Source organism: Anarrhichthys ocellatus, unplaced genomic scaffold (assembly GCF_004355925.1).
Source record: "Anarrhichthys ocellatus isolate YVR2014 unplaced genomic scaffold, GSC_Weel_1.0 scaffold6, whole genome shotgun sequence".
NCBI classification, from domain to species: domain Eukaryota; kingdom Metazoa; phylum Chordata; class Actinopteri; order Perciformes; family Anarhichadidae; genus Anarrhichthys; species Anarrhichthys ocellatus.
The window spans coordinates 9,598,405-9,611,632 of NW_022280036.1; the positions used below are offsets into that span (position 1 = coordinate 9,598,405).

Genomic DNA, 13,228 nt, shown 5'->3' on the forward strand with positions numbered 1-13,228 from the left:
CAAAATGACTTGAATGAATTAGCAGATTTGTGCTCTGTAGTACTGTTTTATATTTAAAATACGGATATAAGCTGATGACATAAGCTCTTTGTTCACCAGAAAGATGTTTTATTAGACCAAAGGCAGTCCTTCCATGGTCATAAAAGAGCGACAGGTTTTAAATTCAGAGTGTCTGGAAAGGGTATTTTTAAAGGTACAACATAGATACACACACAATACAGAAAACCCCACTCGCCGTCTTGCCTCTATTGGTCTTCAGTTCAGAAATTCTGAGGCTTGGAAATATACTCCTCTTAATTGTAGGCTTTCTTGTTTTTATGTCCCTGCTTTTCCTGTCTAAATGAGGACTGAATAGACTTCTTTCCTGTGGATATGGGTGGAACACCCATGTACATGTGAGGCTACAATTGAAAGAGCCTGTGAGAATTTTACGACACATTAAAACCACTGCTACATGTAAATTAGAGAATGTTGAAAGATTACCATAATAATCACCATCTACTGAATCAAAGAAGTGTGAAATATACTTCAACAATGAAACGTTTTCATCATTTGTACTGTGTACATAAATGCAGAGCTAGTTCAATAAGAAGATACATGGGATTCAACTTTTACGTTTTAGCCCGCAGGCATTAGGATGGTGTGTGTGTGTGGAAGCGGGATTTCTAATGTGTCTCAGAGAATGGGCTTAGTGTTTGTGATCTTCGTGGTGTCACGCATGCAACGGCTGGCCTTGAAGTCTTTCTTATGGACCCACTCTTCCTGTGCAAGGGTTCAACAATACCACAAGTTAAAGCACCCATAACAAGCAGCTGGTAGACTGGAGTCAGATGATATGATCAGTCGACATTATCCTCTGACTTCCACAAGAGAGTTCACCACTAAAGAGGCCTGAGTGCCCGGTCGCTCTGACCTGCATTACTACCAAACGGAGAGAAAATACTTGAAAAACACTCATATTTTAGGAAACACTTGCAGGCTCTGGCCAGCTGCAGAGCTTTTAGCTGTAACTGTTTAGGCTTACATAACTGACATGTTGTGTTCTTACAACAGTTATGCATGATTCATTCCTGTGAAATTATTGCTCACACAGGAACCTAGTTGCCAGCCTAGCCTTTGGCCTCTCATCCGGGGCTAACGTGATGCTTAACTGATAGCATAGAGTTTTCCCTCCAAAAGAAGGGCATCGTCAATTTTCTTTCAAGCCACATGTTCTCCTCTACTTGGCAAGCAGTGGTTTCTCATTGATATTGCCAGTAAAAGGCTTCCTGCCCCTGCCTGCTATTCCCAAAATCTGGGAGTATGCCTTCATATTGTTGGTTTTAGTCTATTGTGATGCTAATGTCTGCTAGAGACCCTTGAGTCATCTATCACGGATGACAGGGAAGCTGGGGCCATTGTGTTGGCCCACCACACACACGGAAACACACACACACACACACACACACACACACACACACACACACACAGAGGGAGAGAGTGAGAAACAAACACATACTGAGCTTTGGTGTTCATAACTTTAAAGAGGAAGAAACTAAGTAGAAAGGTTAGTACCAACAGACTAAATCAAATGTTTATTAAAAATGAACAAAGTATCTTGCCGGTTTTTACGAACTGTTTGAAATGATTTGATAGGGCTGCAACTAACTATTGATTCGTTTGTTGATCATGTATTTGATGTACTGATTTTTAGTTTATGAATAATTGTGAAAAATAGAGCTCAAGCTCTGTCTTGATGATATAAAAGTGAATATGTCTACAAAAGCTCATGTTTGACAGGCTTGAACCAGAAAATATTTGGAATTTTTCCATTAGTCTTGTTCTGATTAATCTGATGGTTTCAGCAGTATGTTGGATATTTGTTGCTCACATTAGAAATGAGTATTGTTAAGGATATAGTGACGTATAGTAGGACAGGGCTGCAACTAATGATTATTTTCATAATTCCAATCATTTACTTTGATTAATCGCTTCGTCTGTATAATCACTAAGGCCCAAATTGATGTCATCAACTGTATTGTAGCTAGTTTTAATTAGAAAATGAAGAATTTCACGACGGGTTAATGATAGCGCTGCCTTTACAGTCCGGGCAGCGTCATGCGTACTCTGTTCTGTGAGGCTGCCCTCTCAGGCCCTGCAGAGACAGAGAGACAGCCGAGCGCTGGAAGCCACACACATGTAGGCAATCTGCCGACTGATTCTCGGCCAGGCCCAGTGCCGTCTCATGGCAGAGTGCTGGGCCAGATGTGACTGTGGTTGTGCCTGCATTAGAAAGAAGTGCTGTTACAGGAAATGGATGCTTTTAAAACGAAGAAAAGAAACTGGAGCAGAGCAGTAAAGTATTGTTCTTGCCGCTCAAAGGACGAAACCAAGCCAGTTAAATTGTTTAATATGCCATTACTTAAGTTAGCCCCGAGGTTTATGTTGCACAGGTGCATAAAGGCTTTGCTTGTGAATTCAATGACATGCCTTTGTGTTTCATTCAATGCTGCTTTACTAATTTAGACATGAAAAACAAGCCATGTGATATTCATCTGCGGTATGGATTTGCCTGGTGATTCACTTTTATTTTATTCTGTATTGATTTTGTAAAACCTGTTTTAATGCAGATACAAAGGTGGATTCATTTTTGTTTATTCTGTATCTGATGGCTGTAAGATGAACTTTATCGTCTTTATCATTACTTTCAGCAAATTTAAGATGTCTAAAGGCCAAGAGACATTTCAGAATTGTTTGTCACTCAAAATAAATTACAGGAATATGAATCACAAAACCTTTCAACATGGTGCAACGTTTTTTTTAAACAGCAAACAGCCTGAACTGAAATGATTAATTTATCAGTCAATTGACAGAAAATCAATTGACTGCAACTATTTTGATATTAATTTTAGTAATTTGCACAAATATTCACTGGATCCAGCTGTAAATAATTAGTCTATTTTCTTTGTTGTATATACTGAACATCACTTTGCTTTTCGTCAAATATAACAAGATGTTCAAATAGGGTATATCTAATTTTTCACAATTTTCTGTTAGTATATGAAATTATTAACAGAGTAATCCCGGAAATATGACGATAACAGTTGTTGGAACCCTAATGCTTTGTATTAGTATGTTTTATTGTCTGGTTTATTGTATGTGTTGTTAAATCCACTGAAGAACTGCCTTAAAGTATTTCTCCATAACATCAAATATTAATGACCAAAGTTAAATTGAAGAAGACCCTTACCGTGGTATTATTATTATTTATCTTTTAGAGATTACCACTCAGAAACCTAAAATGTTGCTGAATCCTGATTAGTCCACAGAAACACGTGACATCAGACAAAAACAATGGGAAAAATGTGAAACTAAAACTTTTTAATAATCTGGCAGAAAGTTGTGTGTTTATGTAGGACCTCACTGCCAACAGTAAGGAGCTGATTGAAAACGTAGCAACAATAGAGTTTGATGACCTAGCGTTCATCAGTTCACCGTATAGGTCGCGTTTTGGTGTCAGTCCCTCAGAACTGAAGAGCAAAGGCTTCATCCAGGTTGTAATTTATAGTGGGGATGTCAGTATACACGAGTTTATTCACTGGGAGAAGCCTCAATAAACCTGAATGCAATGTAAACCCAAAGTATGTTGTGTTTAGAGTAAATGGCGTAACTCTCAGTTTTCTATTGTTGGAAAAATCTCATTCTCTTGTAAATTTCTGTCAAACTGCGAGGGTCGTCATATCCACAGGATGACGCAGGGAGATAATTAAATAATGTAACAAGAAGCCCTGTGCTGGCTCAAATAGCTTTTACAAATGACTAAAGCTTGAACATACCGTAGTTGTTCCAGACTTTGAGGGCATAAATGCATTTTACAAATACCTACACTGAATCACAACAGATTGAAGGACAGCTTTTTCCCCAGAGCTGTAGCCTTTAATTAATCAGCTGTAGCCTGCAAATACTATTACCCACTCCCCAGCCCCCATCGGCTGCTAAAGCCAAGTTCACCCTACACGATGTTCAAAGTCGCCAGATCTCTGTACTGTTCACGCTACACAATGTGCAGTCTTGTAATCGGGAGTCGTGGTTTCCACACTACATGACTGACCAGTGTCAAGGGGTCACGCACTACAAGAACTTCTACAAGAAGTGACAGGGGCGTAGCGTAGTCATGCTTGTTGATGTTGTTGTCGTCGGCTCACGTGTTCACATGATGGCGTGTTTCCACATGTCTTTACTATTTACCCTACGTAGATCAGTCACTGTGCTATATGTGATGTTTATGCATAGAACATCCAGCACCCAATGTGCATCAACAACGATTGCAATTGCAACACACACACAGGTATGCTAACGGCAGGGTGACCCCTCTGTCAAGTTTCCCCTTAACCCGTGCGCTCCCATTGGCTGTATGTGCCTGACAGACTCCCTGACAGATCCAGACATTTAGCATGCTAGATATCAGGAAAGAGTCTGCGATGCACCGGCGAGCCGCTGTTTTTGAACAGTTCACACATAGCGCTCAAGCGCACAGATGTGCGAATAATGTAATAATAATAATAATGTACCCCAGCACTTAATTATTCATCCAAGTCTCTGTGCAATAGCTTTTTAGTATTTATTATCTTCAATTAGGTGTTTTATCCTGCTTGTTTTCATCTCATTGTCTTTGTGTTATCTTGTTCTCTTGCTGCTGGTCACTGGAAGTTACCATGCTGAATTTTTTCGTTGTATGGTTTCAATGACAATAAGGTCCCAAAAAAGCCCTCTGAGGCAAATTTGTGATTTGTGATTTTGGGCTATACAAAAATGTCTTGAATCTTTATCAGGGGAGTAGATGATTGCACTCTTTTTCCATCTGGAGTTATCAGTGATGAAGGAAAGAAGTCAAGAACCAAACATGGTACCACTACCGGCATTTTGCCAGGTTATTTGACTGGCCCCTAATTGTCAATGACAACTGACATAACAAGCAGCAAGATTGTAGAAAGACAGTCTGAATTGGATGAAGTGTTTATGAAATGATGTTAATTTACAAATGGTAAATATTGGTCATATGAGGCAACCTATTTATTGGCAACCCAGTTAATATCAGATAGAGAGAGGTCAGATACTTCTTTCAGCATGATCAACTTGCGAGACTACTGCAAATAGATGTTTAGATGCATTTAAATGGATGAGATGTGACTGTGGGATGCAGAATAGCAGAAAACTCCTTGCGACATGTGTTGTTGTGGTTGTAGAGTTAAGTTCATAAAAAGTTAATTTAGAGACTGGAGGTCTTGAGGGAGAGTATAGGAAGTTATTCCTGGGTGTGGTATCTCTGAGGTTGGCTGTGACAATACACTCCATTGTTATTCACAACAGAGGGAGCCTGTCCCAGGTTCCATGGAGGAAGGATGCTGAGGGCCAAATTGGATTTCTGGCTGAATGAGGAATCAGCTACTTGGGGTCGGTCTAGAGAAGGTTGAGCCACCGTCTCTTTGTGGGGCTGTTGCTGGAGTGCCTTTCATACGTCGCAGATCCTCCAGAGTTATTGAGATTCAGAGGAGAGTCCAGGCTGGCCAAGTGGAGGGTTCCTCCAGCTGCTTAGCAGCACAAATTTGCTCAGGGGTCACACTATAAATATTGAATCCCTTTCCTGCTGAGTGCCAGGAACACCCCATAAAGAGTTAGTTTTCCCAGCCCTCTCCAGGCCAAACTAATGCAAGAAAAAGCCATCAGGGCAAATAGACAGGACTGGCCATAAGATAACTCTTCAAAGTTTAGATCAGCACTGCCCTGTTAGAAGATGTCTATAACTTGAGAACGGGGCTCGGGCCGAAAGGACACAGCAGAAGCCTCCGCAGGCTGCATTACACATTTGTAAAATAAAATGTGAAATAAATACATAGATATGAATGTACTGAATTGTTATTTATCAACATAACGGTATCCGACACCAGATCGGCCTCTTGTCACCGTAACCCAATCCAGCTACTTGAGTCAGTATCTCCCCAGCGAGAGCAAAGAAAACCGGGACTGTAGCACAGCTGAGACCCACTGTCTCGTCTTAAGTTACTGCTCATGAAAACCCAACATTTCCTGCTTTTTTGCTGCTTCAAAATAAAAGCCTTTAAATACAAATACAACAAACAAGTGTGAATAATTTATAGGAAAATGTGTTTATCACTGTTTGATGGTTGCTTTTCTTCAATAGAACAAGTTATACTGCAGGGAGGAATGATAAGCTGCAAAAATAACTAAGACTTTATAAGAAATTGAATGTGTTTATCCAACGTTTTACAGGGTTGCTCTGACCACGAAATGTATACGATCACGGTCTGATCAGCCGGGTCACATTCACGTGTCAAGTGTGAACACGTATGCGGCCGAGATCCGATCTGCCACATCGTACAATACAAAGTTGCAGAAAATTACTTTTTATATCCCATTAGTGTCCAATGCTACACTAATGGGTAAATGATCCTGATTTCTGTTAGTTGACACTGAAATCTTCTGCTATGAAACAGCCACCAAACATACTGTAAGATGTTGAATGAATTTCAAATGTCTGCAGTGTTGGTAACACTTATCAACAGCATTTTCACGAAGAGCTGTTCACAGCTACGTGTTACTGGTGCTGCAGAATCTTCACTTTCGGTAGATTTGATAAAATGACAAGTGCACAAATGTTCGTTAATGCATGTGAACTCATTGCACATGGAATCAACATATGAAAACTGTTGAATCTGAATTGTCTTTGCATTGTATAACTTTAAACCAATTTTGTTAATTTTGTTCCTGATCAGGTTTTCATTCCTGAAAACAGTTAGTTTGATAAAATCAGCATATTAACGTTTCACGTGCCTTAAAGAAAGACTGCCCTGTATTATTTGTGGGGGACAATTTCTTCATTCGTTTGTGGGAAAATGTTACACCTTATGTCAGGTGGAAAAAGCAGAGTTGTGTCTATAAACCATTTTCAGTTGTGAATGTGACACGATTCTTTCGGCAATTGTTGTTTTGCAGTGCAAAGGCAGGCAAGAAAAAAGAAATGCAGGCCAGCCAGGACCCACTGAGCTTTTTTTTTTCCCGCCTGGTAAAAAGAATGAATTATTCAACAGTAAGCAAGCTTTCAGCTGGCCATTTGTGTGCTTTGATCTAAAAATCAGGAGTTTGCATGGATGCCTGTATTGTCATCTTATGCTTCCACAGTGTGTGAATGAGTGGAAATAGTGCAGGCCCCCCCCCCCCGTGTCATCTGGTAAAGTTTACACTGCGTGTGCTGAGGACGGGCAGGCATTGTAAATTCCCTGATGTTATTTATTTGTCCTGTGAGATCACATGGCTGGGTTCAGTCAGGCTGGCCTCGCCTAAATGTTCAGTGTGAAAACAGCTACGGGGTCAACCTGATACAAACTGCAGCTCGACGTTAAAGCCCACCCCTCCCCCTCTTCGCTCAACAGAACGATAAAATCTGTAGGTGTGGCACGCCACCAGGTGCGCAGGTATCAAAGATCTCATGTTGTTGACAGTTTTATACCCTGTGTTTTTATTTTAACTCACAGACGACGGCTAAGATTTGCATTTTACTGGTCAAGAGTCTACGAAATACATCGGCCTGAAATCATTTTCCTATGAATAAAATCAGCACCTTTTTGAAAGCAACCTTAACCTTTAAAACGAGTTAGTATGAAGGAAATGTAGATCTGAAACAATTAGTTGATACATTTATAGATAAAAAATAACAAAGAAAACAAACTCTGACAACCAAATAATCTCTAGTGTTATCTTTTACGGCAAAGTTCCAGATTCTCAAATGTAAATATTTTCTGGTTTTCTGATAGAAAAGTGAAGATCTTTGGGTTTTGGAGTGTCAGGTTTAAAGTCATCGTGGACCCTGAGAAGTTGTCATTTTTCAATATTTGCTGACATTTTATGGACCAAACAATATAAGTAGATTAATCCTTAGTTGCATCTTTACTGTATGGATAGGTTGTAATTGAAGCTGCTTTACCCAGACCGAGCACAAGAGCCCTAAACATCACAAGATGATGATTCACACTCTCAACCTTATATTTCCATTATACAAACAACAAGCAGATATTAGCATCTATCAGTGTTTGCTTGTCTTACCTTGTTTATGCAACATGTCTCCTATATTCTGCTCTTTTCTATCTGTGGGATGTACTCTTACGATCTGTCACACTCTGGGATGCGTGATGTGCTGCCATTCATTGAAAATGCCTTTTCTTCTGATTACCTAAGACACGGCTTATTAGCACATGTGCGGTACGTTGTGGTCCCATTGTGTCATGAAACAAAAACAAGGCCTTTAATTGATAATTATGTGAATGTAGAAAAATGTTTCATTATATTGAGGGGTTCGGTGCATTTTATAGAGCAGAAAAGCGGATCCATGGCATTGATTGGCTACAGCTGGACACATAATTAGAGTGCCTCCTTACCAATAATTTGTGTAATAGTTTTTGTTGGCGGCATGTTATTACCATATGAAAGGGCTAAGCAGGGGTCATGTGCATTGCTGCAGCAATTAGAGCAGAGCTAAGGGCAGAAGAATGTTTGGAGCCGTCGTTAATTGGAAATCTCTACAAAGCTATGCTTTAATTATAATTTAGTCAGAGCTGCACTGTTTTAAACCCAATATATTCAGTTGCCATTATTTTCTGTAATAGTATGAACAGCTAGATCTGTTTCCTTTCAAAGCGCCGGGCTTTGAAGAGAATGAGACTGAATTAGATTAATTTGAAAGGCTGTGCTGCTGCGAGTTTCTTTCTTTTCTTTTTTCATGCTTATGGCTCTTTGTGTTCTTACTGGGAAACTGGATCTGGTTTGTTTAGGAGATACACATACCTTCCAATTTGCATGCACACAAAATGATGGTTACAGTTTGCTTTATAGCTTTGTGTTCGATTTTTTGACTCTTTCCTAGAAAAGTTGTAGCTTTGTGAATGAATATATTACTCATATTGTGACTAAAGCCTCTCATTAAATATCCATTATTTAATATGTTCAGACTAGTTTTAAAAGTATTTCTTTACTTGGTTAATAAAAAATAATTTCAATGTTATGTTTCTTATATTAACTGTAACACATAACTTACATGTGTTAAGTGTTTGAGTGTTAAAGAACTAAACCATGAGACTACACGAGTCTATGTAAAAAGCCTACATGAGACTGTTCATGGCCACGATGTGGTTTTTCTTTGTCTTTCTTGCTAAAATATTTCCCCTCCTCACTTGATATTCAACATTTAATCTATCTCTAAATGTTTCATGTTATTTGATGTAGATATCTTTTTTTAAACACATTTCTCATTTTTCTCTACACGCAGGTCGAAATGAGCTGATAGCCAGATACATCAAGCTTCGGACCGGGAAGACGAGGACTCGGAAGCAGGTAAGACAAGACAAGAGACGTCTCTCTTGCATGAGTGTCAGAGGGCTGTCAAATATGAATACCGGCAGACTGTTGCCTTTGTTTCCAGACAGAGAATAACACAATGCTTTGCTCTCGAGGAGACTTCTGAGGCTGACAAGTCCCCCGTCACTGCTGTGTTGCATGAACAGATGCCCCTAGATTATGACATTTTCCAAAATTGTCACTTATTAGTACACATACTGTGTAAGAACTGTAGCAGTTGTTCTAAAAGATCATTTCCCCTTAAAATGCAGCCTTTCATTTCCGACAGTATAGCAGCTTTGAACCATAAACATAAGAGCGTTAAAAGAGAGCCACAGTAGCTTAACAGTGCAAGTATTCTGCTTCATGACTAAATCATGGAGGCCGTGCACTTGGCCGGAGGAGAAGCCTGTATTAATAGGAAGGTGGAAGCCTTAATAGATTGGTACAATCGCTGATCAAAGAGAGCATTCGCTGAGAGTGCATCCTGTCTCTGCAACACACTGGGTGCTTTGCAGACTCACAACTCTCACCACAGCGTTCTGCTCAGATTTCTGAATCAAGCTGCGATGAATTCATAGTCTGTGCTGTAATATGTCATGTAAATGATATAGAATTCATGCCTTTTTTATCTTTCCCATATATGTATTCCTCAAAGGAACAATAGTACTAAAATATATCAAAGTATACAATTGATTCGTGTATTCACATTAGCTGATAATGAGCAGCTGTGATGGTGCTTCAGTAACAGTATGAAACCCGCTGACTGATCTTCCCTCTAAACAGGAAATCCCCTGTATGACCACTGACTTGAATGGCAATGATAAACCAGTGTCTGCAGTGACATTCAATCACTGTGTGTGAATTGATCAGTCTGGAGCAGAAAGGCTGTGTGGTTTCTCTCTCTGTGATTGTTAGAGAGAGAGAGAGAGAGGTTCACATCTACACCAAGATACACGCATCTGTTTCTATTGTTAGTTTAAATGCATGTTGTGTTTGTGTGTAATTGCTGTGTTGTTTATTTTAAGGCTGCAACTAACAAGTATTTTCAGCAGAGATGAAATGTCGAGTCACGCGAGATAAAATTTATCTGCAAAAATGTTGACATCCAATAATTGTTTTTCTTTCTTTTTTTAAGCAAATTTGTCAAAGATTCACCATTTACAGATTTAAAAAAATCTTCTATGACAGTGAATTCGAAATCTTTGGATTTTGGACTGGCGGTTGGACAAAACAAGCTATGTGAATATGTCCACTTGCGATTTAGGAAACACCCTTTCTAGTATTTTCTGTCATTTTCAAGCCTTAAAAACTACTTGAAAACATAATCGTCAGTTTAATCAAATATGGAAAAAAATTGTTAGCCCTGATCTTCATTATCAGATAATCAGCTTATTATTTTCTTCATTGTTTTATCAATGAAATGCCAGAAAATAGTGAAAGATAACCAGTATATTTTCCCTGGGCCCAAGATGTTAACTTTATAATAACTAGTGCAGTGCCCATTCAAACATGCCTGTTCAGAGCGGGCTGAATTCTTGGCCCTGTTGTTGCTGCTAGCAGCTTTCTTGAGAACCGCTCAATCAAAGAACTTCACCCTAAACACTTTACTCTCTCGAGTCCTCAGCAAAACTCCTGCCAGGACATAGTTGTGTCACACACACACAGTCAGAGACACTAGTGAAATAGACTTTACCGTTAGGCAAGGTACGCAAATGCCTGGGGCACCAATCATCAATCCCAAAACGTTATTTGTGTTATAGATAAGTAGAGCAAAATGTATACAACTTGAGTTGCACTGTTCCTGTGTAGGCTGTCCGCTCGTGCTCGTTGACTCCAGGGAAGTGAAGTCGGGTCACAACGTTATCCAGCATCCATTTAGCGTTGGACGCCGTGCTCGACTGCAGAGCCCCGAAGCTCCGCCCCTGCAGCTCCACAGAGCGCTGTTCGCTTGTTTATTAAGTTTATTCATATTGAGCGTGTCAAGTGTCCAAATTGCACCATATTCAACAAAGCACTCCCTCGGGTGCTACAGCAATACACCTGTGGAGTAGATCAGATGAGCGATTCTCGAGATATGCATAGACCACGCAGTCGGACAGAGAGACGGACAGATGGACAGAGAGACGGACAGATGGACAGAGAGACGGACGTACAGATTCCTGCTTTATAATTAAATATGAAACACAGAAAATCCTCACATGGGAAAAGTTAGAACCAGAGAGTGTTTAGCATTTTTGCTTGAGAAATGATTCAAATAGTTGTTGATTTATTTTAGCTCTAGTTTATGTATCAACCTGAATAGCGACGAAATATGTTATATTTTGAATAACATAAATATTTACCTGCAGAGGCAGCACTTTTTAAATCACTTCACTCACTAGAAAACTCACTTTCGGTGTGATTTGCGTGGATAGCGTCGGAGGAGACGCCTCTCAGACCTGTCATCAACACACTTTGTCTTTCCAACTGTTACTTGCACTGCTGAATGTTTCATGTGTGAATATTAAATAATTTAGCACTGTGTGAACGTCGGAGGGTACACTTGGCTGGTGAAATGCCTCGCCGAGCTCCCGTAAGAATACTAGACCAGCCAATTCTCATTCAACACACAGAAGATGGCATCTGGGTGGTCTTAATGTGTGCTAAAGGGGCCTGCATCCTCCTTAATCAGTTCACTTAAGTGACGACAACACACAGCAAAACGCTTTATTGGCTGTTAGCTTGGCGTGTGGTTTGGAGATGCTTCTGTTACGCACCGTTTCTCCCTCAAGTGTCTGTTAAACAAAGAAATGTATAATCCACTTTGTGCTTCTTTTGAATTTTCTTGTTTTTTTATTTTACTTTTTCTCTTCTGTTTTTTTTAACGGAGGTGTCTAGTCACATACAGGTCTTAGCAAGAAAGAAAGTTCGAGAAATCCACGCTGCCATTAAGGTACGTCTGGCTTTGCCCAGTTGCAGGGGGCTTTTCATTGCCATGGTTACAGGCTCTTCCTTTGTTTTCCTCCCCTCCCCTACCCCGCAGGTGTCTAGTCACATTCAGGTTCTTGCCAGAAGGAAATCTCGTGAGTTTCATTCCAAGCTAAAGGTATGCGCTTTTCTGCTTTTGGGCTTGTTGGTTGCTGTGAGACTTAACTTCCTGTTTCCCGTGGTGACAGAGTGAATGCCCGGTGCTCTGATTCCTGCTGATCCAAATGTCCTGCTGACTGTCGGCTGTTCACACTTTATAACCCCCTCCGACTTCTCAGTCCAGTTTCTATTTACCCTCACTATGACATGCTGTCAATGTCCTGCCTGCTTGTTTTCATCTACATTTATTCACTTTTCTTTACTCGTCATATCCATGACTTATTATAAGAACAGTAAAGACATTTTGTGTTGGTAAAAAATAATAAAATGGATTATTATCAGTCACTCTTGAGTGGTCTTTGAGCTAAATGCTATCACCATCATGCTAGCATGCTCACAAAAACAATGCTAACATGCTGATGATAGGCAGGTATAATGTTTACTATTTAATGTTTTATCTGATGGTGGTGCTAAATGATAAGTCAGAGATCCATCACAGGTAATTATAATTCATCCTAAAGGGGACATGAATGTTTGTACCAAATTTCATGACAATCCATCCAGCAGTTGTTGAGACACGTCCCTCAAAGTCACAGATGTCAACCTCATGGTGGCTCTAGAAGAAAAGTCTCATTCTGAGGATTCATCCTCTGGAGATCATGAATATTTGTACCAAATTTCATGTCAATCCATTTAAAATTTTCTGTCTGGACCTAAAGTGACAGACCAAAAGAGATTGTGATTCCTAGAAATTGTTAAGAATAATGTGAAA

At 39.8% G+C, this 13,228-nt stretch overlaps 1 protein-coding gene across 4 annotated transcripts in view; it reads left to right on the forward strand.

The window, feature by feature from the left end:
* The window catches only part of tead1b (TEA domain family member 1b), a 47,556-nt gene that overhangs the window by 21,912 nt on the left and 12,416 nt on the right, over positions 1-13,228 (forward strand). For 2 of the 4 annotated variants that reach the window (XM_031846175.1, XM_031846176.1), the window contains 2 exons: positions 9,320-9,384; positions 12,260-12,475. In XM_031846175.1, the coding sequence (XP_031702035.1) occupies positions 9,320-9,384; positions 12,260-12,475 (281 nt within the window). The remainder of the gene's footprint in view (positions 1-9,319; positions 9,385-12,259; positions 12,476-13,228) is intronic. The other 2 variants (XM_031846178.1, XM_031846177.1) reach the window with 2 other exon arrangements.